The sequence below is a fragment of the Xiphophorus hellerii genome, chromosome 2 (genome assembly GCF_003331165.1).
Source record: "Xiphophorus hellerii strain 12219 chromosome 2, Xiphophorus_hellerii-4.1, whole genome shotgun sequence".
NCBI classification, from domain to species: domain Eukaryota; kingdom Metazoa; phylum Chordata; class Actinopteri; order Cyprinodontiformes; family Poeciliidae; genus Xiphophorus; species Xiphophorus hellerii.
In genome coordinates this window covers 14,728,746-14,755,926 of record NC_045673.1, presented here as the reverse complement: position 1 = coordinate 14,755,926, position 27,181 = coordinate 14,728,746, and the positions used below count along the sequence as shown (strand labels likewise).

The following is a 27,181-nucleotide window of genomic DNA, read 5'->3' as shown; positions in this document are numbered from 1 at the left end:
TTGGTGCCTACTTTTGGGATTTAGAACGTTTTGGTGCCTACTTTTGGGGTTTTGAACTGTCTTGTTTGGTTGTTGTTTTTTTATATTGTTTATTGGTGGGGCTCATTTGTTAGTTTGAAAGTTAAATTTTAAGTATTGCCAATTCACAACAAATGTCATCTCAGTGCACTTTGAAGTAATTTTAGTTCAGTCACATGTAGTCCAATTGCTAAAGCTGAGCTTTAAGAAGCTCAGCTCTAAGAAGCTCAGTTGATTATTAAAGTAGTTTAAAAAGTTTGTACCAAACGAAACCCAGCAGATTGTATGGAGTCATTATTTACAGCATTCACTCTATCTGACCAGGAGGGGGCGACAGCAAATCGCTTGTGTTGAGTCGTTGACTTTACAGCAGTCCCTCATATAGAGCATGCATGTAGCGACAGTGGAGAGGAAGAACTCCCCTCTAACAAGAACAAACCAACAGCAGAACCAGAACCGGGCTCAGTACCAGCAGACATCTGCCATGACCGACTGGAGTTGAGAGAAGACAGAACAGAGACATAACAACAGGTCAACTGGTCCAGGAGAACTTTCCATGTTCAGTGGAAATGAAAAGGAGAGGGAGAACGGTTAAGTGATGGCAGCAATCATGTCACCCAATGCCTTTTTCCAGGAAGGAACCACAGCTAATCAGAACACCAGACCAGGTGTAGCTTCTATGGAGAGAAAAATAACTGAGAAAACAAAAGCAGTTGAAATAAATAATGCAGTAGAAACAGAAAATGACAATCAGCAGCATAAATACAGACAGATCACAATAAACCAGTCTAAACCTTTTCATAATCAATGCCATAACCATGGCTACGCTAAACTGATGCAAGAAGAACATTCTCAAATCAACATTAAATTGCTAACATTTAAAACATTTGGAAGACATTTTACATAAAATAAATAAACAAAATTAATTATTAAGTCTCTAAAAAAAATTGTCCATTAAAAAAAGAAGAAAAAAAAAACGATGGCTAGATGAAGACAAAGTACCAGACTGAAGACTTATCCAGTTTTTGGTAGAAAGAAAAAAAAAAAGATTAAACTGAAGTTGTTTTGATGAATGTTTTAAATTGTTTTAAATTCAGGCATTAGTTGGCCTATGGGGGTCGATGAAGGGTGAAATCCAAGACAAAAAAGATGATCCAGGAGAATTCCTGAAGGACGACAAGACAGGAAAGACAACAAGACTGGTGCAGGTTTAAGGTCAAACCCTTTCACAAATCTGAAATAATCACTTTTCTAAAACTCAAGAGACCTCTTAAATTACCTTCTTAGTAATCTTTATAATGGATTTCATACACATATTTGACTGAAGAATCTAAGTTTGGTTGGTTAGTTTTCACACCTTTACCCGTCGATAGGGTTTGTTTTCGCACAAACCCGACCGAAGGGCAACTAACCCCTTACCCGTCGGGAGGGTTCGTTTTCACACAAACCCGACCAAAGGGCAACTAACCCCTTACCCGTCGGGAGGGTTCGTTTTCACACAAACCCGACCAAAGTGCAACTAACCCCTTACCCGTCGGGAGGGTTTGTTTTCACGCAAACCCGACCGAAAGGCAACTAACCCCTTACCCGTCGGGAGGGTTCGTTTTCACGCAAACCCGACCGAAAGGCAACTAACCCCTTACCCGTCGGGAGGGTTTGTTTTCACGCAAACCCGACTGAAAGGCAACTAACCCTTTACCCGTCAGGAGGGTTCGTTTTCACGCAAACCCGACCGAAAGGCAACTAACCCCTTACCCGTCGGGAGGGTTCGTTTTCACACAAACCCGACCGAAAGGCAAATACCCTACCATGTTTTTCTTGCGTGGAGCATTGTGCATGGAATGGATCGACCCCTTTGTTGTACTCGTTTGTTACTAAATTCTGTTGAACTCATCCGATGGCTTTGTAGCATTGTGGAGTGGCTACCGGAAGTAGCAAACCACATTTCCTGGCATTGTATTCACACTCCTACCTTTCACAGTCCACACAGTCCAAGGTCATCTGGTGTCTTCAGAGTCGTCGTTCCATCTCAACAAAAACTGTTGATCGGCTTCCATATCTTCCCGATCCATATACCATAGCTTCCCAGTCCATGTCTTCCCGGTCCGCATACCATATCCATATACCATAGCTTCCTGGTCCATATACCATGTGGTGTTGAGAAGCCCTTAAATTCTCAACCATGAGTTCTAAACTATCATTCACCACCATAGACACTGAGAATGCATGTGGTGACAGGGGAGAAAAAAGTTCCCTTTAACAGGAAGACTTATCAAAAAGAAAAAAAACTTCCTTTTAACAGGAAGATTTACCAAAAAAAAAGACTGCAGTTATCAAACATTGATTAAAAGTTATGTAAGCTGAAGAAGACTCATACTGAAGATGTATGCTTTGACAGTGGATAGGAAAAACTCCCTTTTAACAGGAAGACTTTCCAAAACGACTTCCCTTTAACAGGAAGACTTTCAAAGTAAGGTTAATACTGCACCAATTATTTAAATTGGTTAAAAGTTAAGCTAAAACAATGAATCGTACTTAGGATCCCATCTGGTGACTGTGCAGAGGAAAACCTTCCCTTTAACAGGAAGACTTTCCAAAAAGAAAAACTTCCCTTTAACAGGAAGACCTTCCAAAAAGAAGTCAACACTGCACCAATTTAAATGTGTTAAATTATACAAGTAAACTTAGGCAATGCCTCACAATGAACATGCATGTTGTGATAGTAGAAAAGAAAAGCTTCCCTTTAACAGGAAGACATTACAAAAAAAAGAAAAAATAATAACCGGTTATCAAAAATTGGTTAAAAGTTAAGAAAGCTTAAGCGCTGCCTCATGTTGAGGATGCATGTGGTGACAGCGGAGAGGAAAAACTTCCCTTTAACATGAAGACTTTCCAAAAATAAAAACTTCCTTTTAACAGGAAGACTTTCCAAACTAAGGTTGACACTAGACCAATTATTTAAATTAAAACAATGACTTGTTAAAGTTAAAGCAATGACTTGTACTGAATATCCATCTGGTGAAAGTGGAGATGAAAGACTTCCATTTAACGTGAAGACTTTCCAAAAAATAATAATAATAATAATTAAACACTGCACCAATTATTTCAATTCATTAAAAGTAAATTAAGCTCAAGAAAGACCTCCTACTGAGGATGCAAGTTGTGACAGTGGAGAGGAAAGATTTCCCTTTAACAGGAAGACTTTCCAAAATAAGGCTAACACTGCACCAATTATTTTAATTGGTTAATAGTTAAGTAAGCAACATCAATGCCTCATATTTAGGATGCATGTAGTGACAGTGGAGAGGATAAACTTCCCTTTAACAGGAAGAACCCTCCAGCAGAACCAGAAGTTGGCTCTACATGAAAGGCCATCTGTCACTACCCCTGGAGGGATTTGAAAGGACAGAATTTAGAGAGAGACAGAAAAAGAAAAATAGCTGCTCCAGGAGTGTTTCTATAGGAGAAAAGACTGTTAGTTGAAGTTGAAGCTCCTTTCGAGGCTTTATCTATGAGAAAAAAAAAGTTATTTGCAACACAAGGTCTGCCAGTTGCTTAGTCTAGGAGAAAAAATGGGTTAAAACAAACTTAAACACTGAGGGACAGGTCCCAGACGATCCTCTTCAAAAGGAAAATATGGAGTTCAGCTGAAAACCTGCAAATAAGAGATGGTGGATTACAGTGTGAACATTACCTCTGTGACCTCCAGCCTGCAGCTCAAGGAGATCTCTCCGTTGTCCATCACCATCGACGTCCAGAAGAAATGAAGTCTCATGACGAAATTGCTTGACGCCACGCGTTTTTTCGGCGCAAAACCTAATCGGCTTTCACGTTTAAATTGAACGTAAATTAAATTTGTTTGAGTTATTGAATTATTAAAGTATGGACCCTAAATTTCAAACTAAATATTAAATGGGTAAAAAAATAAAATATGTATGTTGAAATATAAAGACCTCATTTTCACCCAAAAACTATATTGATATTCATTGGAAAGATAAATATTATCCTAACGAAGCTATAATAATGTTAACATAGACACACTATATTAGCACTAAAAGGTAGGTATGTTTACCAAGGTTTATTAGTGATATTTACAAAGCCTAAGCTGAATCACTTCCTACAGCCTCTAAACTGTATTTGCCAAATCCTTGGCAGCCTTCTTTCTTTCACATCACAACTGACTTTAAGCCAGGAACTTCAGATTGCAGATATCAGTTTCAGGTCACACCTAAACCTAAACAGGTCACAAGACCACAGCAAGCTACTTCAAACAACACTAAAAATCCAAAGATTTACAACAGCCGAATCCTTCTCAGCTCATTGACTCTCAGCAGAGAATCAAACCAAACCAGCATACCAAGAGGCCTAGCATTGGCCTTCAACTAAGCAACGTTAGCATCAGCAGCGTAGCAAAACCCACAACAGCTCCTACCCTGAGATGTCTTCTGGACCCGCCATTGGAACAGTTGCTTGCCCTAACCAACCTTTGATGGGTCAGGGAGGATCCGCCAGGCGCCTTGTAGGGATCCTCAGCTTGACGGAAGCGATCCTCAGCTTGATTGAAGGGATCCTCAGCTTGATTGAAGGGATCCTCAGCTTGAGTGTAGTATATCCATAATCGATCAACTGCTAGCTCCAGATGCCATTATATCTCCTCAGATGTTTCAGGGATGCCAGCAACCAAACAAGCTGCCGCTGAGACACCATGGTCGGGTCTCTCCTTGTGTGCTGCTCTGTTTAGACACAAAAAATGGCTTCACTAATAGTCCATGGGGCAGACCATTTTTTGTCCATTTCAGGGTGGCAAAGTCTATTGATATTTTTTGAAAAAATACATGTCTCTAGTTAATATGTTGGCATGATAGCCCTTCCAAAAGCTGAGTCATAGTTATCAGCTCATGAAGTAAACAACCCCTTTGGACAAATTCTGTTTTTTGAGACTTGGTGTATGTCTGGTTTAGGCTCATGGTATAAGCATTTGTCAAAGGTCTATAATATAATGTTTGGTACCATCTTGACTCTTGGCTTTTATTTAACCAGGTTTTGTGTCTCTCTGACCAACACAGAGGTCACTAGAGCTTGTTAGACCAAAAATAATACACATTTTTCCACACCTTTTGGCCAAACTACATACATTTCTTTTATCCCAGTGGTTTTCAGAGACACAAGATTTAACAACTAAAATACTCAACAGACTCTAAGGAGTCAGAAAATGTATGATATGCCTATACTGTCTGTCTATAGGAGGCGATTATGAGCTGCAATTTGAAGTTACAGACTTGGGCTATAACCTTAACTGGTTCTTTGGTGTGTGTAGAGGTGGGTGGGGGAGGGGGGGGGGGGGGGCTTTAGGATGCTGTACATAGGTCTATTTATCAGATTTTTTTTAATAACTAACAAACTAGACACAAGTAACACTCTAAACTACTAATCCCCCCCTCCACACACACACACTAAAGAACCAGTTAAGTTTATAGCCTAAGTCTGTAACTTCAAATTGCAGTTCATAATCGCCTCCCATAGGACAGACAGTATAGGCATATCATACATTTTCTGACTCCTTAGAGTCTGTTGAGTATTTTTTGTTGTTAAATCTGTGTGTCTCTGAAAACCATTGGGATAAAATAAATGTATGTAGTTTGGTCAAAAGGTGTGGAAAAATGTGTATTATTTTTGGTTTAACAAGCTCTAGTGACCTCTGTGTTGGTCAGAGAGACTCAAAACATGGTTTAAATAAAAGCCAAGAGTCAAGATGGTACCACACATTATATTATAGACCTTTGACAAATGCTTATACCATGAGCCTAAACCAGACATACACCAATCTCAAAAAACAGAATTTGTCCAAAGGGGTCGATTACTTCATGAGCTGATAACTATGACTCTTTTCAAAAAAAAATATCGATATACTTTGCCACGCTGAAATGTACAAAAATGTGACATTTTGGCCTCTGGCCCATGGACTATAACGTCATCGGTGGAAAAAGACAAACAACTTATAATAAGATTTACGAAAAATAACTTACCGAATAATCCAACGCAGCGATTTCAAACATAGCGCTCCCGCGGCCTACTTGGCATCACTGCGGCCTGCTCGTAGGCCAAGTACAAGTCGCCAAACTAGGCCTCGATAAACATTGACACGATTTCAGTGGGATCCACAAAAGCTTCAGTCATGAGGCTGGGCGTCCACTCGGATTCCGCGTCTTGGGAGATCAGAAAATATCATTTATAATCCAGGTCCCAAAGTTCATGAATATCAGACCGACAGTTTTGTGTCTCTGTGCGGCCAGAAGCTAGCCGCATCTTTTTTAAACGATCACGTAGAAGCTGCGCCATATTTTTAACCAGCATGGCGCATGCGCGTCACGCTCATTAATAACAAAAATGGCGCCATTAGCCACTGTTGTCAGATTTGAAATTTTCCAGTCCAAACACAGGGAAGAACTAAACCTGTAAAATTTGCCCAACTGCAAAGAAACAGTACGAATCTAAACCTCCTATAAAACGCATTTTAATAGCACTATATGCTATTAAAATATAGTGCTATTAATAGCATATATTAATAGCAAACTATATGAGGGATGACTATATGAGAGATAAATTTGTTTTTATATTTTCAGAAGGTAATACCAAACTGCTTATGGAGAGTGAAGAGTGTCAAGTGATAATAAATAACTTAGGTAATAATTATTTAAGTGTGCCATTAATTTATTAAAACTCTTCACTGTCCATAGACCTGTGTCTTTTGATCCGTCTTTAAATAATATAAGTTTATTCATAAATTGCTCATTTAAAAATGTACAATAAAGTTTTGTAAAATAATTTTTTTTTACCTTTGATTATTCTTTTGCAAATATAAGCTTTGCTCTAATCGATCTTTAAGTGTTTCCTGATACTTGAATATATTTTATACATTTAAGTGTATATGGGAAGCAGCAAATATAGTAATCTTATAGATGGATTATTGCTAAAAATGTTTTAAATTTGTTAGTTATAGTGCAAAAATGCTGCTAATGGAACATTCTTTTCCTATTTGGTATACAAATAGAAAATAAAATCAGTATTTAAGTTGTATGATTCAATGAAGACACCTCGAATATAATACTTAAATCTATTCATATTTATCTTCCCACTGGTTGTTGGACAAAAATTGCAATTAGTCAAACGACACCATTTTTTTTGCTATTTAATCGTACTGTTAGTTCTTGGTATTAATGTCAGCCTTTTATTGTCTTTCTTCCGCTACCATATTTGTTCCAGAGGACGGCGAAACCTTACCATTGACCTTATTGACTATTGACCTGATTGGCTTTGTTGTGTTGGTATCAGTGTCTGCGATGTCAGTCACGTGACACTTTCTGTAGGTGAATTGCACATATTCAGCTCTGAACCTCTCAGAGCCTCCCATCTAGGTCCGCAGGAGGCGGTAGCATTTCTCTTTGTGGCTTTGCTCCATACAGCTGTCAGTAGGTTTTGCAGCGAACTTCCAGATCATGAAGTTCCGCGTTTTTCTGCTCGTGTCCGTTTTGTTTTTAAGCGCCACCGCGGATCTACAAGGTAAGAAGCAGACTGTCCTCTTCTCAGTTTCACATTACACAGTACAAGCCCGTACCGAGGATGTTGCTCCTTTTAATCGTGAAAAGGGCTGTAGCAAGTCAAAAGTTGTTAAAGAAATGATTTTGCACGCACAGTGCCGTATCACGGCAATAGTGAACTTAATACTGATTTGATTTGATTTAACTTCTGTTCTGGTTGTTGTCCGTTTTTACCTTTTACCTACTGCTTCGGTGTGTCCAAGGGTGACAGATTACATTATGACAGGTACAGTGTCAGTTGCATGATTAGCGGTTTGAGGGAGCCCCTCCCATTGTGCAATAAACCTGATTGCATAATCTTCATTTATATTTGTCATTGTTAAGTGTATATAATCCTGCATATATTTCTTTAGGGTTTAGATCAGTAAAAGCTGTCCGGTCTAAAAGCGCCATAGGTTTAGACTTGAAATTTAAAAAGCAGAAGGTCTATGAGAAAAGCATTCAAATTCACCACAGCATCATAAACCAGACATTTTACCAGTTTATTTGACTGATTTGAAGTCCTTCGTTTTTATTTATTTAATTAATTTTGGGGATGGGGTTGTGACAGTACAATATAACTACTAACGTCTGTTTGTCCTGAGCACAAACAACTTTTAGTCTGAAAGCGACCTCAGATTTTATGCTTCTAATTACAACAATTGTCACAAATAGTCCATCCCAACTGGAGTTGGAGTTATTACCGAGAGGTTGCTCACCACAGAGCATTTTTTAAAAATCCCTCTTCTGAGTGCTGGTTGGTTGCTCCACTCAGACAGCAGTTCACCCGACCTCCTCCTCCACACTAAATAAATTAAGATGTGAACTTATATTTAAGATGGAAACTTCTATTTTTCTACACTTACTATCACATTTGGATGCATTCTCAACTGCCTTGTTCTTACCCCTTTTTTCTTTTTTCCTGAACAACGTTTTGCATATGTCACTATTCCAGACATGGACGCTTAATAGCTGTCAGTTTCAACAGAAACATGCAGATCGGCTGTAAAAATGATGATGTATGTTCTTTAAATATGATGAAGGAAAGAACCAGAAATCAAAAATTATTTGAAAAGCAAAATTGTGATGAAGTATTAAATAATGACTCAGGTTGTTGAGTTTTTAATTTTTTTTATCCTAACAGCACCCGAGGTCCAAATAAGGCTTGGCAGATTGAAAGGTCAGTATGTGAGCGTAAAAGGGAAGGAGACCGGCGTTCATGCCTTCCTGGGCATCCCCTTTGCTAAGCCTCCCCTCGGCCCCACCCTGAGACTGGCCGCACCTCAGCCTGCAGAGGGATGGCAAGGACTGAGAGACGCCACAAAGCAACCCAACATGTAGGATCCATGTTTCTATTTAGGAACCTCTAGACTTGCAAGGTCTGTTAAAGCTATTATTGAGAAAATTTATATTTTGCAGGTGCATTCAAGATATGGACTTTGTTGACATTTTGTTTGAAAAACTCAGTGGAATGAAGACAGAAACCCCAGATATTTCTGAAGACTGTCTGTATCTCAACATTTACACCCCTGCAAACAGAGCTCCTGATGCCAAGCTCCCTGTAAGAAACCTTTGGTCTAGCTTGCATGTGTCTGTGTTAGGTCATTGAGAATCGGCTTCAAATTGGTTTGAAATGGGGCGTGCCGTGGTGGCGTAGGGGTTAGCGCGACCCGTATTTGGAGGCCTTGAGTCCTCGACGCGGCCGTCGCGGGTTCGACTCCCGGACCCGACGACATTTGCCGCATGTCTTCCCCCCTCTCCTTCCCTGTTTCCTGTCAGCCCACTGTCATTTAAGGGACACTAGAGCCCACAAAAGATCCCCTGGAGGGGTAAAAAAAACAAAACAAAAAAACACAATTGGTTTGAGATAAACGTGAAGAGGTGGGCAAACAAGTGACTGGTTTAAGTTTTGTTACTTTTCTACTCCAGAGTTTTAATATTGTTAGGCATTACACTTATATGCTATAAAATAAAAAATGTATAACTTTTCCAACTGACTTGAATCACAAAACTGGGTTTTATATATTTATATATATTGTATATATCCAGGTCATGGTGTGGATCCACGGTGGAGGCTTTTCGATTGGGTCTGCTTCAATGTTTGATGGTTCTGCTCTGGCTGCCTACCAAGATGTGGTTGTGGTTCTGCTCCAGTATCGATTGGGCCTTCTGGGTTTTTTCAGGTAAATGAATATCTAAAACATGAGTAGGCATGAAATGATTACTTCTTGCTACTTTTGCTTTGATCAAAACACATTCTGCCACATTGTATTTAATGCAGCACTGGAGATGAGCATGTGTCTGGGAACTTTGGTCTTTTGGACCAGATCCAAGCCCTGAAGTGGGTCAAGGAGCACATTCACAACTTTGGCGGAAATCAGGATTTGGTCACCATATTTGGAGAGTCTGCAGGTGGAGTTAGCGTGTCCCTTCTGGTACGAAATCATCTGGAGAGAAAATGTTGTTTTTGCAAACAAATCCGTGTTTTAATGGTACAGCAATTTACATCCTCAGCTCCTGTCTCCATTGTCTCATGGCCTGTTTCAACATGCCATTGCTGAGAGTGGCACAGCTTCAATGGATGCAGTTTTTATGCATTATCCTGTTCCAGTAATGCAGGTCAGTTGTCAGTTTTTATAGTAAAAACTAGGTGTTTATATGCATTGTATAAAAAGACAAAATCTCTTTTTCTCCCCTTCACTGTCTGATACTAAATGAGACAAAAAAATATTTTTTTGTTTTTGTTTTAGCTCAATTGGAATTACCAAAATAGCATTTGTTTGCTAAATAATAATTACATTTTTGTGAGGACTCTATAATTACTTTTGACTAATTTTAGACGATCTGAAAAAATCTGACTGGAGACATTGGCATATTTCTGTGTCATGCATCGTTATGTTCTTGATTTTAAGAAGATTGTAGAATCCTTCTACAATCATCTCCATAGGTTGCAGATCAGTTCCCAGAACAAAACCAGCCTTCTTTATTAGCTTGTAGAGCTCTTTTTTTTAAAAGCAATGGCTCTGATGATGCTATTTTAACAGAAATATCAGTTGATCACATGAAGTGTTGTTAATAACAAACTAACATCTAACAAAGTGCATCTTTCATCAGGCCACTGCAAATGCATCGGGCTGTAGCCTCGAAAGCTCAGAGAAGATTGCTAAATGCATGAGGAACCTTGGTATTGATACCATATTGACATTGGGGAAGGTGAGATGTTGGTGAAAACGGTAAAACCTTTCTATGGTTGTAGAATCTTTTTTTCCAGATCATCTTTTCTACACATTTTATTCTCTCAAGGATCCAAATTTGAGATTTGTTGTAAGTATTGATGGGCACTTCCTGACCAAACCTGTGCCTGAGCTGCTCCGGAAGCATGAACTCCTCACTATACCTTTGATGACCGGTGTTAATGATCATGAAGGGGGATTTATCCTTCCCGATGTAAGTTATAAGATTTTGGTCATATTTTAGATCACTAACAAGGATTTCTTTAGTGTTGTAATCATAAATGCCTCAGATGCTTTAGTTTTGTTTTATTTCTTTAGCAACTCGCTCCTGCAAACTGGACAGAAGGAATGGACCGAGAGCAGCTTGCAAACATGTTGTTTTTCTTCTACCCGATGGTGAGACTCTCATTGTCTTATATTTCAATGTTATATTTAATTTACATTATCAAAGGTTTCTGACATACTTTCCTGCTCTTTTCAGCCGGAAGATGGACCTATCAGAGAGTTCATTTTAAATGAATATGTTGGAGGTGGTGAAGACCGCATCAGAAACAGAGATGGAATGACTGAGCTGCTTGGAGATTTCTTTTTTAACATTCCTGTCATTAAGATAGCAAATGCGCATAGAGGTATTTTCTTTAAGGCAAATACAAATGAACCCAGTATGGGATACTTAATGTAGTTGAAGTTTGTTTTTTTTTAAACAAATATTACACCAATTTATGCCCACCAGATGCAGGCGCTGCTGTGTACTTGTATGAGTATCATCACGCTCCCAAGTTCCTTCAGAAAAGAAGGCCCAGCTTTGTTAAAAGTGACCATGCAGATGAGATCTTCTCTGTGCTTGGATCTTGCTTCACAACGACCCATGTGAAGCTAATTGGTAAGTTCAACTGAGCCTGTGTAGAGAACGGGTCAGCCTCCGAAAGACTGGTGTAGTAGCCTAAAATAAAATGCACACAAACCTATCTTGAACATATCCATGCATAGAAAGACAAAATATTTACTATTCTGACAAACGGTGTTGAAAAATCCTAATGTTGCATTATTTAACTAAATATTTTTCTGTTCCACAGATTTTATTTTTAAGATTATTTAAATGTAATGAATATGAACATATATATATAATATATAACATATGTGATAAACCCTGGTTTTCACACAAGAGCTGCAGAGAGAGGCAAAAACATGCACATTGATGGACATGAAGTAAAGATATTTTTTGAAATTGCTTATAGTTTAGTTTTAAGTACCAAGAAAGGAAAAGCCAAATGTCCAACAGCTTTCCAGCATCAGACTTTCCTACCAAACAGCATCTGTGTGATCAATGGCTGAGGGACAGAAGGCAGAGAGACCCTAAGGAACTGAAAACTGGTCCTAAATATTGCTTTTGACTAAGCTCAGGTGTAACATTTCTGTGACAAATTTCTGTCAATATAATGTCACAATGAATAACTTTTGCACTATGCAGGTAAACATAATTTATTGTGTAAAAATGCGTGGGGTTTGTCATTTATAAGAACAACAAAAGATTTGAAGTGCCAAACTGTTTCACTGCTTCATTATCAATTTAGAACCATGCCCTGAAGAGGAGAAAGTGTTGAGCAAGATCATGATGAGCTACTGGGGCAACTTTGCTCGCACAGGGTAAGAGTGAGTGTTTACTAATAGTGCAGAATGCACAGATCATGGAAAGTTGAAGATGTTATTTGTTTGTAGGTCCCCCAATGGAGATGGCCTCGTCAACTGGCCTAAATATGGAGCAGAAGAAAAGCATCTGTCTATTGATTTAAAGGAGCAGGTACCAGTGCAGTGGCTTCGGAAGGACCGGTTCATCTTTGTGACTCAGACTCTGGAAAAAAAGATACAGCAGCATAGGAAGGATGTGGAGAACAATAAATGTATGCCTTTATTTTTTATTCTTGTTTGTGTATAATTTTATGATCAAACAATAATTAAAACAAAAGTGTTAAATTAGAATTCTGATTAATTTCTAAAATCCTAACAGCACCCGAGGTCCAAACAAGTAATGGCAGACTGAAAGGTCAGTATGTGAGCGTAAAGGGGAAGGAGGCCGGCGTCCACGCCTTCCTGGGCGTCCCCTTTGCTAAGCCTCCCCTCGGCCCCACCCTGAGACTGGCCGCACCTCAGCCTGCAGAGGGATGGCAAGGACTGAGAGACGCCACAAAGCAACCCAACATGTATGTACTCTTCTTTTAGGATCCACTAGACCTGGAGGCTTCTGTGCAGTTTTGATTCACCAGAATGTACTTTTTTTTTTTTTTTTACAGGTGTATTCAAAATATGGACTTTGTTGACAAGCTGCTTGAAAAACTCAAAGGCTTAATATTGGAAATCCCAGATATTTCTGAAGACTGTCTGTACCTCAACATTTACATCCCCTGCAAACAGAGCTCCTGATGCCAAGCTCCCTGTAAGAAACCTTTGCTTAAACTCTGTGTGTAACTACGACATTGAGGCTCAAAGCTAACATTTAATTCAAAAGTCTCAAGTTTTAGATTCTGAGGAACATGAATGCAGCATGCTTTAAAGGTGGTTTGGGATAAAGAAAAGGAATTTTTGTTCTGCTCTAAACTGTGATGTACCTTCACCCCATTTATGTAAACAGCACGCATATTGGTGATTCCGACCTCCTTTGTTGTAGACTTTGTAAAGATCTTAATAAGTAGGATTATCACTGAAAATGTTATTTAATTTTAATTATTCAATTAAAATTCAACTAACTTTAATTTTAAACAGATCAATTATACACAAACTTGTTGGATTTATTTTGGTTAAGTTTGATTATGGCTCACAGATGATGAAAATTCAAAACTCTGTGTCTGCGTAAATTAAATAAGACATAAAAATTGATTTCTAGTTGAGGAAAGCCAGTTTACTTAAAAGCTTGTCTATGTACTGTACAGTATATGTACTCAAAACTCTTTCTGTATGAATTACTGCATTAATGGAGGTGATCAACCTGTGACCGCTTGGAGAGGTGTTAATTTTAATCCCAGGTTGGTTTGATCTTTGCCTTCAGTTTATCTGACTTGTTGACTCTTGTATGTCATTATTTTCTTGTATCATGATTATACTAACTAGATTCTTTGTGGGGATTGAGGTCAGGCCAGTTTGATGATGATGATGAAAGCAGGTATTGGTGCTTCCTACCAGTTTAGCAGGTGTCCAATCCTACTGGAAAATGATGACATTATAAAACCTGTCAGGAGGAGGACACTTGAAGTGCTCTAATATCTTCAGACAAACATATACACCAACGAAGAATGTATGGCCATCTGTTGGTGACCTTAAGGTCCAACACTCATGGGTTATGGAGCAGGAAAAAAGATCCAAGTACATCAGCAATCCCATCCTATGAATGACTCGAAAGTAAGACGGTTTTGGAGTGGTATAGTCAAAGTACTATGCCACTCCAGTACTTCCATAATAGATTTCCTATGAAATGACTAGAAACATTATCAAGTCATTCCTATGGACAACATAGGCCCTCCAATGTGAATAAATTAAAACAATTCCGTGAAGAGTATTCATAATTCTTCCAACGATGTAAAAAACTAACTGCGAGAAATCGCAAAGGCTAAAGGTGGCAACACCAGATATTAGGTTGACTGAGGACGTTCACTTATTACCCAGGATTATATGGGCTACAATAGCTTCTTTATTAACTCTTCTTTTTAAAACTATTCTTTGTATTTAGGAAAGTTTGTTGTTTTATGTTTTGTAACATTTAAGCAGAAGGAAAAACAGAATAAATCTGTAAAGAGCAAAACACTGTTTGAATTGCTGAAATATGTCACCGTTTTAATTTTTTTCTGCTTTGAGATATATCTGCTTATGCGCTGGAATATTAAAAATTGGCAAATTGCCCAACAAATGAGTTCTACTCTTTTCTCAGGTCATGGTGTGGATCCACGGTGGAGGCTTTCTTCTTGGGTCCGCATCAGGGTATGATGGTTCTGCTCTGGCTGCATACCAGGATGTTGTTGTGGTTCTGATCCAGTATCGACTGGGAGTTCTGGGCTTTGTCAGGTAAATAAGTTACTGAAGCATGTTTGGAACACACCAGGATTGCATATAAACAACACTTTATTTTATACAGCACTGGAGACGAGCATTTGCCAGGAAACTTTGGCATTTTGGACCAGATCCAAGCCCTGAAGTGGGTCAAGGAGAACATTCACAGCTTTGGAGGAAACCCAGATTTGGTCACCATATTTGGGGAGTCTGCTGGTGGTGTTAGCGTTTCACTCCTGGTATGAAGTCATCTGAAAGCATTTCTTTTTGTTGTCATTGCCAACACCAACACACTTCCTAATTTGCTCTACCATTTAAATCTTCAGCTTCTGTCTCCACTGTCTGATGGCCTGTTCCACCGAGCCATTGCAGAGAGTGGTACAGCTGCAATGGATCTCCTTGTTATTAATGATCCTGTCCCAGCTATGCAGGTTAGATTTTGTGTTGTTGTTTTAGTTGTGTATTATGATTTCATTTCGTGATTCCAAAGAAATGAGTGCATCTTTCTTCAGGCGGTTGCAAACGCATCAGGATGTAGCCTGGAGAGCACAGAGAAGATTGCTGAGTGCATGAGGAACCTGGACAGGGACACCATACAGACAGTAGGGAAGGTGAGATGCTGGAAGGAGAAAAAGAAAATCTTCAGTTTCTACAGGTTTTTTTCATAACCTCTCCACTTTTTTTTTTACATATCTTATGCTCCCAAGGATCAGAATTTAAGGTATCCTGTAAATGTTGATGGCCACTTCCTGACTGAGCCCGTGCCTGAGCTGTTCCAGAAGCACAAACTCCTCACTGTGCCATTTATGACTGGCATTAATAATCATGAAGGAGGTTTTGTTCTTTCTGATGTAAGTTTTCAATGTTCATGGGACATTTCAGACCACTGATTCTGCATAGGTTTTTTATGTTGTTTTTTTTGTTATTTTTAATTATGCTAATTCTAAGTTTTATCTGTTTTCTGTAGCACTATGCTCCACCAAACTGGACAGAAGGAATGGATCAAGAGCTGGTCAGAAACATCCTGTTCGCCTTTTACCCCCTTGTAAGACTCTTGTTGTCTGTCGTGGTAACTTGCAAATATATTTATACCACTTAATTTTTTTTTATTATTCTATTTTAATGGGATTTATTTTATAGTCTACCCTGCTCCTCAGTGACCATTGTCCTGCCTGTATTAGGTGTTGGTGTTCCTAAGGTTGGGTACCACTGGATCCTATTAACTAACACAAAGTAGTGTATATTTGTGAGGTGGAAGGAGAATTATACAGAGTTTTCCAGTATATTTTACAAATGCTTGCATCTGTATTGGAATGAATTTACTGACACTCTGAGGATAAAGTTACTGAGAGGTTTAAAATAGGATGAGGTAATGAAACATTTCAAGCTTCCAACAAATCAAGGGGCACTGCTCAACTCATCTCATGCGAATGAAAAGGATATATAGCACACATGTAACCCTAACCGAGACATAGCCAGGCACAATGAAACATGGTAGTAGCAGAATCATGTTGTGAGGAAGCTGTTCAGAGAAGCTGGTCAGATCGATTGAGCTAAATTCATGGTATTTCTAGAAGATATCTTGTTAAAAGCCGCCAATGACTTGAGATTGTGGCAGAGGTTCAAGCAGAACAATGACCAGGTTTAGATCGAAGCTGAAGCGAAAATTGCTGTGTTGGAATTAGGGTTTTAAATGAGCAAAGCTGGTAGACAGACTGTAGACTGGTAGTTTTATTTCCAATGGTAAGTGGTGGTACACATTCCGTGCACCATTTTCCTTTTACAGTTATGTACTACTTTGTGGGAGGCGATCATGTAAATCACAATGAAACATGCATACAATTTGTTGTTTTATAACATGAAGAAATATAAGGGGTGTGAATACTTTAGCATTTCTTTCCTCGCACAATCGGGTTTTTTCAGAAATTGTTTTTCCTTTCAGCCTGAGCAGGCAGTCATCAGAGACTTGATTGTTAATGAATACACTGGATCTGGTGAAGACCGCATTCGAAACAGAGATGGATTTACGGAGCTGCTCGGAGATTTCTTTTTTACTATTCCAGCCATTAAAGCGGCAAATGCTCACAGAGGTATTTTTTCATTCAAGGCTGTTAGAATCTGTTCATTTGGGTATTTTCTATTGTTGTATTTCCCAAAGATTGACACTTGCATGTACCACTACCAGATGCAGGCGCCGCTGTGTACTTGTATGAGTATCACCACGCTCCCACAATTCTGCAGAAAATAAGGCCGAGCTTTGTTAAATGTGACCATTCAGATGAAATCTTATCGGTGCTGGGATTGTGCTTCACAACGACCCATGTAAAATTAGCTGGTAAGTGCATCTGACTTACTCTGAGATATTTAACGTATTTGTGCATTTTTACCTAACGACTCCAATGTTTACTGATTAATTTAGATGCATGTCCCAAAGAGGAGGAAGAGTTTAGCAGAATCATGATGAACTACTGGGGCAACTTTGCTCGCACAGGGTAAGAGTGAATGATTATTCAAAATACAAAATACACACAGATAATACAAAGTTTAAAACCATATTTGCTTGTAGGTCTCCTAATGGCCATGGCCTCGTCAAGTGGCCCAAGTATGGAGCGGAGGAAAGGTACCTGTCTCTCGATTTGAAGGAGCAGGTGTCTGGTCAGTCCCTCAGGAAGAACCGGTTCACCTTTGTGACCCAAACTCTGCCAGAGAAGATCAAAAAGCTTCAGGAGAACGCGGAGCACAGCGAGCTGTAGTACAGCATCATATGGAAGTTGCCTCTAGCCCCCTTGTTTTAAAATTGAAATTGCTTACTTTTGCTATTTGGAGTGTTATTAGAAATATAAATATGTATTCATGTTCAATGAAAGAAATGTAAAAAATAGATTAGCAACTTTTAATATGAAGAAAGAAAGTAGTCTTATGTTGAAAGACATTTTTGGCACCTTTGAACACCTGTTAGCCCTGCCGATGTTTGAGAAAGAGATTCTCTTTTTACATGCATTACTTCAGAGCATTTGAAGTAATATTGTTTCCAAGATAGTTAGGAAACGATATTCAAAATCTATATCAAAGCCTTTCTTTGTTGAGCGGGAGTAAATTACATAATAAAGAGTCCCTTCCAAGGCGAGTGAATAAGTGGGGAAAAATGCATTTCTGTTCTTCTTTTAAATCTCTGAAAATAAAAAAACAAACAAATGAGAAACTGATCAAAAAAAATCTGGCAATTAAAAAAAAAAACGAATTAATTTTTTTTTTTGGAACAGATTATTTTTGTGATATATATGACACATACAAGTGTTAGAAATGGGTGTGCAAAAAGGACAATAGTAGAGAGAAATAAAAGAGTCCAGTGTGGTAGAGAAAATTTTAATAAAAATGTAATATCTCAAGATCAAATTTGCTTTAATATTTTAGTGTTAGTTTAACTTTTAAATAAAAATAAATAATAGGTAACACTTTCTTTTGCAGTCCCCTAATTACCATGTGATTACCAAATAAAATACTTTAAGTTACTGTATATTACTATGTAATAAACCAATTGTAGTAGTAATTACAATGAAATTACTGTTTAATAGTACATAAATTACCCATTATTAACCAAACTAAATGATTACATATTAGCATATACAGTGTATCACTATATTACTAAAGCTAGTTGGTGGGTAATTGCGATGTCACTGTTTAGCAATCCCTAAATTACCTTCTTTATGGATTACGCAATAAATTTAAGCCGACTTTATATTTTAAGCAGATATTACCGTAGAACTTATGCTTTATCCACAGGTTAATTTTTGTTGAACCTGTGCATAAACTAGCAGCAATAAAGTACTCCACAAGTAGCTCTCCAGGACAGGATTTGCATTTATCTGTTTAAGAGTTTAGCTGAAAAGTCACTAGGAGGCAGCAGCATTTCTTCTGATTACTTTGCTGCTGCCTTCACTAGTGTCAAATTTCACATCCTGACCAACATGAAGTTATACATGAAACAAGTTTGCGGTCTTCTGTTTGTTGTTTTTCTTGGCGTTACTGCAGATTTGCAAGGTAAGTCATGCACAAGATGTTGATCTGTTTGTGTCGAATATGATAAGCTTACTTTTAACGAAGTGACTCACTCTTCTGCTGGAAGTAGGAAAGAATGCTCTCGATTTTATGTGATCTCTATTTTTGGACATTGGCAAGGAGTAAATGTCTGAAAATAGAGTTTTATGACATTGTCCATTCTTGCTCTTTATTTACAACCGTTGTGCAATAAGAGTTGGTGGATAACAGTGAGTCACAGGCATAGTCCTACATGGACACTTCATGCACTGCAGTTGAGCAGATATTCAATACAAAGATTGTGTAAACTGAGCTGCACAGAGCAGATTTCCGAGACACACACTTGAATTGATTGGTCTGCCTTAATCATTTCATTGAGATTTAAACATATAACACACACTGTAATGTTGTAATGCCTTGTTTTGCTCTTCTGTCTGTGCAGCAGCCAAAGTTCAAAGTATAACGAAGCCAATAAAAGGAATCAATAGAAAGTAGGGTTGGGAAAAAGTATATCCTGCTGCAGTTTGTCAAAGTTTTAGTTCAGAGCTTTGAGGCCATGTTCTATCCTGGATATCTTCAGTCTGTTCTTCTGAGTGTCAGGATCTGTGTTTTCTGTGTTCATTTAGAGTTTTTTGTGTCCTTGCGTCTCTTCGTTGTCCTGTCCTCCCCTTGATTGTTCCCAGGTGTGTCTCGTCTCTGTGATTACCCTCCCGTGTATTTAACTCCACCTGTGTTCTTTGTTCCTCGTCGGGTCCTCGTCGAATGTGTGCTCTGTCTCCCGAGTTTCTGTGTTGTTAGCGGTTGCTACCGGCGTCGAGCCCTGGCTTCAGCTCGGCCGTGCGGCCCGTTCCTAGAGTGTGTTTCCCTTCATTAAAATCATCATTATTCATCCAACCTGGGTCTACAGCGTTTGCCTCACCAACCCTCACCACACCTCATGACAGAAGGACCCGACCAGACCGAAAGGTGAGGCTGCTATGATGGACCCAGCTGGAGTGAGGCTACCGCCTAAAGGGCAGAACGGCCCGAGGCGGAGGTCCGGCAGGGAGGACAGGGAGCTGGCTGAAGCTCTCGCCGACCTGCAGCGGGAGCTTTTCCGGGGAACAAGGCTGGTGTTAGCACCCCCCGGATACGGGCCCCGTAGATTCCTTCGTCCGGGAAGCCAGCGACGTGAGCCGCCGGTGGAGCCGGCCCCTCGTCGCCTTCCGGAGCCGTCACCTCCGCTGTCTGCCCGGAGACAGCGACGTGAGCCGCCGGTGAACCCGGTCCCTCGTCGCTTTCCGGAGCAGCCCCCTCCGCGGTCAGCCCGGAGACGGCGACGTGAGCCGCCGGCAGACCCGGCCCCTCGTCGCTTTCCTGAACCGCCACCTCCGCTACCAGCTCACGGACGGCGACGTGAGCCGCCGGCAGATCCGGCCCCTCGTCGCTTTCCGGAGCCGCCACCTCCACGGTCAGCCCGGAGACAGCGACGTGAGCCGCCGGTGCACCCGGCCCCTCGTCGCCTTCCGGAGCTGTCGCCCCCGCAGCCGTTTCCAAGGCTTCGCTGCGGCTCGCCCCCGCAGCCGTTTCCAAGGCTTCGCTGCGGCTCGCCCCCGCAGCCGTTTCCAAGGCTTCGCTGCGGCTCGCCCCCGCAGCCGTTTCCAAGGCTTCGCTGCGGCTCGCCCCCGCAGCCGCTTCCAAGGCTTCGCTGCGGCTCGCCCCCGCAGCCGGCCCCGAGGCTCCGCTCCGGCTCACCTCCAGCCGGCGCACCCGAGGCCGAATCAGCCGGCGTTCCAGCCGGCGCACCCGAGGCCGAATCAGCCGGCGTTCCAGCCGGCGCACCCGAGGCCGAATCAGCCGGCGTTCCAGCCGGCGCACCCGAGGCCGAATCAGCCGGCGTTCCAGCCGGCGCACCCGAGGCCGAATCAGCCGGCGTTCCAGCCGGCGCACCCGAGGCCGAATCAGCCGGCGTTCCAGCCGGCGCACCCGAGACTCAGACCCCCAGTGTTCCGACCGAGACTCCCTGCGTTCCACCCGGACCGAGACTCCCTGCGTTCCACCCGAGACCGAGACTCCCTGCGTTCCACCCGAGACCGAGACTCCCTGCGTTCCACCCGAGACCGAGACTCCCTGCGTTCCACCCGAGACCGAGACCCCCAGCGTTCCGACCGAGACCCCCTGTGCTCCACCAGAGACCCTGCCTCGGGGGGCTCGTCGTCGCCGTCTGTGGGCGGCCCCCAGGACTCATCGCCACCTCCAGCGCCGCGGACGGCCGCCGGACGGCCTCCGTGGTTCCCGCCTCCAGCGCCGCGGACGGCCGCCGGACCGCCTCCGTGGTTCCCGCCTCCAGCGCCGCGGACTGCCGCCGGACTGCCTCCGTGGTTCCCGCCTCCAGCGCCGCGGACGGCCGCCGGACCGCCTCCGTGGTTCCCGCCTCCAGCGCCGCGGACGGCCGCCGGACCGCCTCCGTGGTTCCCGCCTCCAGCGCCGCGGACGGCCGCCGGACCGCCTCCGTGGTTCCCGCCGCCGCGGACGACCGCCGGACCACCTCCGTGGTTCCTGCCTCCTTTGCCTCCGCCCACCCTGTGGGTAGTTTTTTGTTTGTTTATGGACTCTTGGCCCTTCTTGTGTTTCCGCCCACGATGGTGGGTAGTTTTTTGTTTTTCTGGACTCTGGCCCCCCGTCCAGCGCCCCTCCGCCCACCCTTGTTGTGTTTTTGTTTTTTCTGGACTCTGGCCCCCCATCCGGCGCCCCTCCGCCCACCCTTGTTGTGGTTTTTTTTTTTGGGCGTCTGGTAGCCGCCCTTGAGGGGGGGGTACTGTCAGGATCTGTGTTTTCTGTGTTCATTTAGAGTTTTTTGTGTCCTTGCGTCTCTTCGTTGTCCTGTCCTCCCCTTGATTGTTCCCAGGTGTGTCTCGTCTCTGTGATTACCCTCCCGTGTATTTAACTCCACCTGTGTTCTTTGTTCCTCGTCGGGTCCTCGTCGAATGTGTGCTCTGTCTCCCGAGTTTCTGTGTTGTTAGCGGTTGCTACCGGCGTCGAGCCCTGGCTTCAGCTCGGCCGTGCGGCCCGTTCCTAGAGTGTGTTTCCCTTCATTAAAATCATCATTATTCATCCAACCTGGGTCTACAGCGTTTGCCTCACCAACCCTCACCACACCTCATGACACTGAGGAACATTAACCATCCAAAATGATGCCATTTTAAAAGTTTATATTTTTATACTCGATAACAATACCTGCACCGAAGTCCTTTTAAGGCAAATAAAATAGATGACAAAGAGCAAAAAAATAAAGTGTTGAAACTATGAAATACTTTAAAGACAACGGCAGACCAATAACAGAATCAAGTTATCAATTTTCACTAGTCAAATGCAAAGTGAAGAGAAATCGGTATGTAAGAGCTCCATAAAAATACTGATTTTGTGAACAGACCTCATGCGGAGACATGGATTGTCATTTTATATATTTAGAATGCTGATTTAATTTCCAATAACCCCCAAACAATCGTGGTGGATGACATGTACTCAGTCAGGTTCTCCTGGACGTCTCTTCCTGTCAAACGGGAGTTTTTCCTCTCCTCTGTCTCTATATTCATACTCATTAGGGATTGCTGTAAAGTCAAAGACAGAATGTAATTTATTGGATTTCCTTAGACAGAAACTGTTGATCATACTGTACTGTTTGATAACCAGGATCAATTGTAATGTATGATTTAATTGAAAAGATTTTGTAAATTGCCTTGATATGTTTGTTGTGATTTGGTGCTGTATAAATAAACTGAAGCGAAATTCCCCTGCATTTTAATAAACTGTTTATTGTCTGAATATGATAAAGCAACATTAGCAGTTAGAACAGTTGATTTCTTATTTTGTTATTTGACTTTGGAATAAAACGCTGCAATGTCCTGATTGGTTCATAAAATCCTAACAGCACCACAGGTCCAAACCAGGCTGGGCAGACTGAGAGGTCAGTATGTGAGCGTAAAGGGGAAGGAGGCCGACGTCCACGCCTTCCTGGGCGTCCCCTTTGCTAAGCCTCCCCTCGGCCCCACCCTGAGACTGGCCGCACCTCAGCCTGCAGAGGGATGGCAAGGACTGAGAGACGCCACAAAGCAACCCAACATGTAGGATACATTAGCTCCGGTTTTAGGAAGTTTACACCTGGAGGTTCTGTTTAGCATTTGTTCACAAAAAATATCTGTTTTGCAGGTGCATTCAAAGTATGGATGTTGCCAATGAGCTGATTGATCTGCTCGGTTTGCTGATATCAGAAGTTCCAGAGCTTTCAGAAGACTGTCTGTACCTCAACATTTACAGTCCTGCAAATAAAGCTCCTGATGCCAAGCTCCCTGTAAGAAACGTTGATTTAAATATGTGTATTCATGCATCTTTTCAATCCACACTCATTTCATCTGCTGTTGTTTTAGCCATAATATCCAGATGCATACGTTTTCCAGTCCCATATTCTGTAAAGCAGCGTACACCGTAATGGCCATCAGTAATATTGAACTAACTGAGATTGATTTGCTCAAAGTAGCAGTTCATAATTTCCCTCATGTATTCAATACTTATTTTATCTGCCGTATGTACAGGTTGTCCTCAATGCCTCTCTGATACACTTCACAGTTCATGGTGGATTCTGTGAATGTGCGCTGGCCAGGCCGTCCTGCAGCACAGCATTCACAACCATGACACTTCCACCTCCATGATTCACTAAGATTATTTTCCTATAATTCCTGGGTTTGGTTTACGCTAACCATATTCTCTGTTCTGGTGTGTCCAAATAATTGACTTTACAGACCATTATCCCAAGAATGTCTTCATCTTTGTTTACATTATCTCTCACCAGACCTTAACCCGGCTTTCTTTTTTTTTTAGTTAAAATATTACAGAGGTTTTGGAGTCCTCTGAGCATCTAGCTATCTGTTTTTGAGAAGAACTATTTCAGATTCTGGATTTGGGTGTGGCTAGTGAAACTGAACCAGGTGATAATCAGATGATTTAAGGATGTGTGGTTGGCTTGAATAGGTTTTCACTTCATAAATTAAGTCGTCATGTAAAACTGGAGTTTGTATGTACTTTATTATTATTATTATTTTTACAATGTCCTTATCTTGGCCATAATATTTATTTCCCGGAAAAGTAAAAGCACAAAGGAAATGTGTTTGATCTGAAGTTTTTAAGTCTGACAAAAACAAGACAAGCAATCTGTTAGTGATCAAACATTTTCATAATGCCAGGATTATGCTGTAATACAAAACTGGCAAATTGCCTTGCATAAATGCAGTCTTCATGTAAACACTAGCCAGCCCCCTTGCTTCACCTAATGAGGAAACGTTGCAGATTGGTGTTTGGTGAGCTCAGTGCAATCAATGCATTGAATTGCTCTCTCAGGTCATGGTGTGGATCCACGGTGGAGGCTTTGTGATTGGATCTGCTTCATCATTTGATGGTTCTGCTCTGGCCGCTTACCAGGATGTTGTTGTGGTTCTGATCCAGTATCGACTGGGAGTTCTGGGCTTTCTCAGGTAAATAGGTTACTAAAACATGATTACAACAAACCAGGAAAATATTCTACTGATTTGAATTTGATGTACGTAAATAACACTGTATTTTATACAGCACTGGAGACGAGCATATGCCAGGAAACTTTGGCCTTTTGGACCAGATCCAAGCCCTGAAGTGGGTCAAGGAGAACATTCACAGCTTTGGAGGAAACCCAGATTTGGTCACCATATTTGGGGTGTCTGCTGGTGGTATTAGTGTTTCACTCTTAGTAAGAAATCCTGATAAGTAATCCTCCCACCACCCCTCTTTAAAACTATTATAATCTTACTGCAAACACATAAATTACTGTCCTGCAACTTATATCCTCAGCTTCTGTCTCCGTTATCTGATGGCCTGTTTCACCGAGCCATTGCTCAGAGTGGTACAGCTGCAATGGATGTCCTGATGAATGATCCTGTACCAGTAATGCAGGTTAGTTGTCCTTTTTTGTCCTACAACTCGCTTTAATTTTTTGATTCCAAAGAAATGTACGTTTCTTTAGGCAGTTGCAAACGCTTCAGGCTGTAGTCTTGAAAGCACAGAGAAGATTGCTATATGCATGAGAAACCTGGACACTGACACCATATTGGCATGGAAGGTGAGATGCTGAATGAGAAAACGTGTAGTTTAGATAAAATATTGTTTCTGCCCATCTCACCATCTCCAGTATTTTTTTTCTACACATTTTCTTTTTCTCAAGGATCCATTTATGAGATATCCAATACATGTTGATGGCCACTTCCTGACTGAGCCCGTGCCTGAGCTGCTCCAGAAGCACAAACTCCTCACTGTGCCATTCATAATCGGCGTTAATAATCATGAAGGAGGTTTTGTTGTTGGTGATGTAAGCTATAAATGTTTAATTACTGAAGGAGGATTTTTACTTTTTTGCTATTTTATTAGTGTCTACTGTAAGATTGGTCACTAATTTGATTTACTTCCTGTAGCACTTTGCTCCTCCAAACTGGACAGAAGGAATGGATCGAGAGCAGGTTGTGGACCTGGTGTCTATGTTCTACCCCCTTGTAAGACACATATTGCCTTATTTATCAGTGTCATTTTCCCTCTGCATGATCAAGATTCTTTGAGAGACTTTTTCTCCCTGTTGAGGCCCAAGTTGCAGCCATTGGAGATCTGATTGTGACGACGTATGTTCGGATCTGGTGAAAACCGCATCAGAAACAGAGATGGATACACTGAATTCATAGGAGATTTCCTTTTTTCCACGCCAGCCGTGAAAGTAGTAAATGCTCACAGAGGTATTTAATTCCAGACCATGCATTTAGTTCAGTGTTTGTTATTTTCTTCCGCAGTGTTTTCTAAACAAACACAATACCTGTTTGTCCACGACCAGATGCAGGTGCTGATGTGTTCTTATATGAATACCATCATGCTCCCAAGTTTCAAAAGAAAAGAAGGCCCAGCTTTGTTAAGTGCGACCATCTAGATGAGGTCTTTATGGTGCAGGGATACTGCTTTACAACTACACATGCAAAATTAGCTGGTAAGTGTACCTAATTTACCGCCGAATATCAAGCTTGTGTATTTTTCCAAATGGCTTCACTGTTAATTTCAGATGCATGTCCTGAAGAGGAGGAAGAGTTTAGCAAAATCATGATGAACTACTGGGGCAACTTCGCTCGCACAGGGTAAGAGCGGCTGCTTATTCAAAGTACACAGAAGCTGCAAAGTTTAAGACATCATTTGTTTGTAGGTCTCCTAATGGCGATGGCCTCGTCAACTGGCCCAAGTATGGAGAGGAGGAAAAGTACCTGTCCCTTGATTTGAAGGAGCAGGTGTCTGGTCACTCCCTCAAGAAGGACCGGTTTGTCTTCCTGACCCAAACTCTGCCAGAGAAGATCAAGAAGCTTGAGGAGAAAGTGGAGCACAGCGAGCTGTAGTGCAGACTTATGGAGATTTAAAAACAGTGCAAGAGTGAAACGATCTTTTAGCTAGTAGGTTGTCATTTTAAAGGCACCTACCTACTGTCGATACTGATTTTGCTGGGATTTTGTTTTTTACAGGATTCCTCTACATTTCCTCTTCTAAAGTTTTTTGTTTTATAATTATTTCTGTATGTTTTTCTCTCTTCCAAGGTTCTATTAAATTCTTTTACATGAGAAATTTGATTATGCAGCGTCTACTTTGAAAATTCTCATGATGCATGTATTTACATTGCCTGTATGTTAGACAAACTGTAAGGGTGTAACTGTAAACAGATTCAACTTCTGTTTCTTTGTATTTGCAATGGAAACCCCTTACATTATGATGCTTAATAGTCACTGGGTGAAAGTACAGTAATGTAAACAATTGTTTTTGTACTTAACTGCTCAAGATCACCAAAAAAGATCAAGTAAATAAAGAAAACAGTGAAAACTGTTTTAAATCTCGCTGGTCCTATGACAATAAATGGCAACATTTTTGCCTGTTCTCTTCACTGTTGAATCTCAAATGCCAAACTTAGCTGGGGCAAGTAAAGCCTGAAATGTTTTAAATGTTCTGGGAATTTTTGTGACCTCCTAGATGAGTTGTGGAGGCACTTTTGTAGCAATTCTGGTAGACAAGTCACTCCTAGGAATTCTCTTGAATTTCCTTACAGCTTAGCATAAACTGATTTTGAGATTATTTTTATTTTTTGCCTACTTTATGTTGTCAGGTTCTGTTCAAGTAATTTCTAACTTATAAAGCTTTTTGAATAGTCTTAAGTTAATTAATATTTTACCTAAGGGGCTGGAGGGATTTCTATTCTCA

The 27,181-nt window shown here is 41.2% G+C and overlaps 2 protein-coding genes across 2 annotated transcripts; both read left to right on the top strand.

The window, feature by feature from the left end:
* Positions 1-7,402: 7,402 nt before the first annotated feature.
* ces2b (carboxylesterase 2b) lies at positions 7,403-26,820 on the top strand. The gene is given in 26 exon segments (XM_032584647.1): positions 7,403-7,578; positions 8,740-8,932; positions 9,015-9,156; positions 9,645-9,778; positions 9,877-10,030; positions 10,110-10,214; positions 10,710-10,808; positions 10,899-11,042; positions 11,147-11,224; positions 11,310-11,457; positions 11,562-11,711; positions 12,403-12,475; positions 12,548-12,729; positions 12,837-13,029; positions 13,120-13,245; positions 13,247-13,262; positions 14,748-14,881; positions 14,952-15,105; positions 15,193-15,297; positions 15,379-15,477; positions 15,574-15,717; positions 15,834-15,911; positions 16,809-16,956; positions 17,052-17,201; positions 17,286-17,358; positions 26,145-26,820. Coding segments are annotated over 26 exon segments (3,273 nt in total). The 5' UTR covers positions 7,403-7,514; the 3' UTR covers positions 26,332-26,820.
* LOC116733830 (putative inactive carboxylesterase 4) lies at positions 18,534-25,901 on the top strand. The gene is made up of 11 exons (XM_032584703.1): positions 18,534-18,907; positions 22,815-23,007; positions 23,093-23,234; positions 24,278-24,411; positions 24,506-24,659; positions 24,761-24,862; positions 24,933-25,028; positions 25,131-25,274; positions 25,378-25,455; positions 25,541-25,689; positions 25,785-25,901. The coding sequence occupies exons 1-10, from the start codon at positions 18,835-18,837 to the stop codon at positions 25,595-25,597; spliced, it is 1,173 nt and encodes a 390-aa protein (XP_032440594.1). The 5' UTR covers positions 18,534-18,834; the 3' UTR covers positions 25,598-25,689; positions 25,785-25,901.
* Positions 26,821-27,181: the final 361 nt, after the last annotated feature.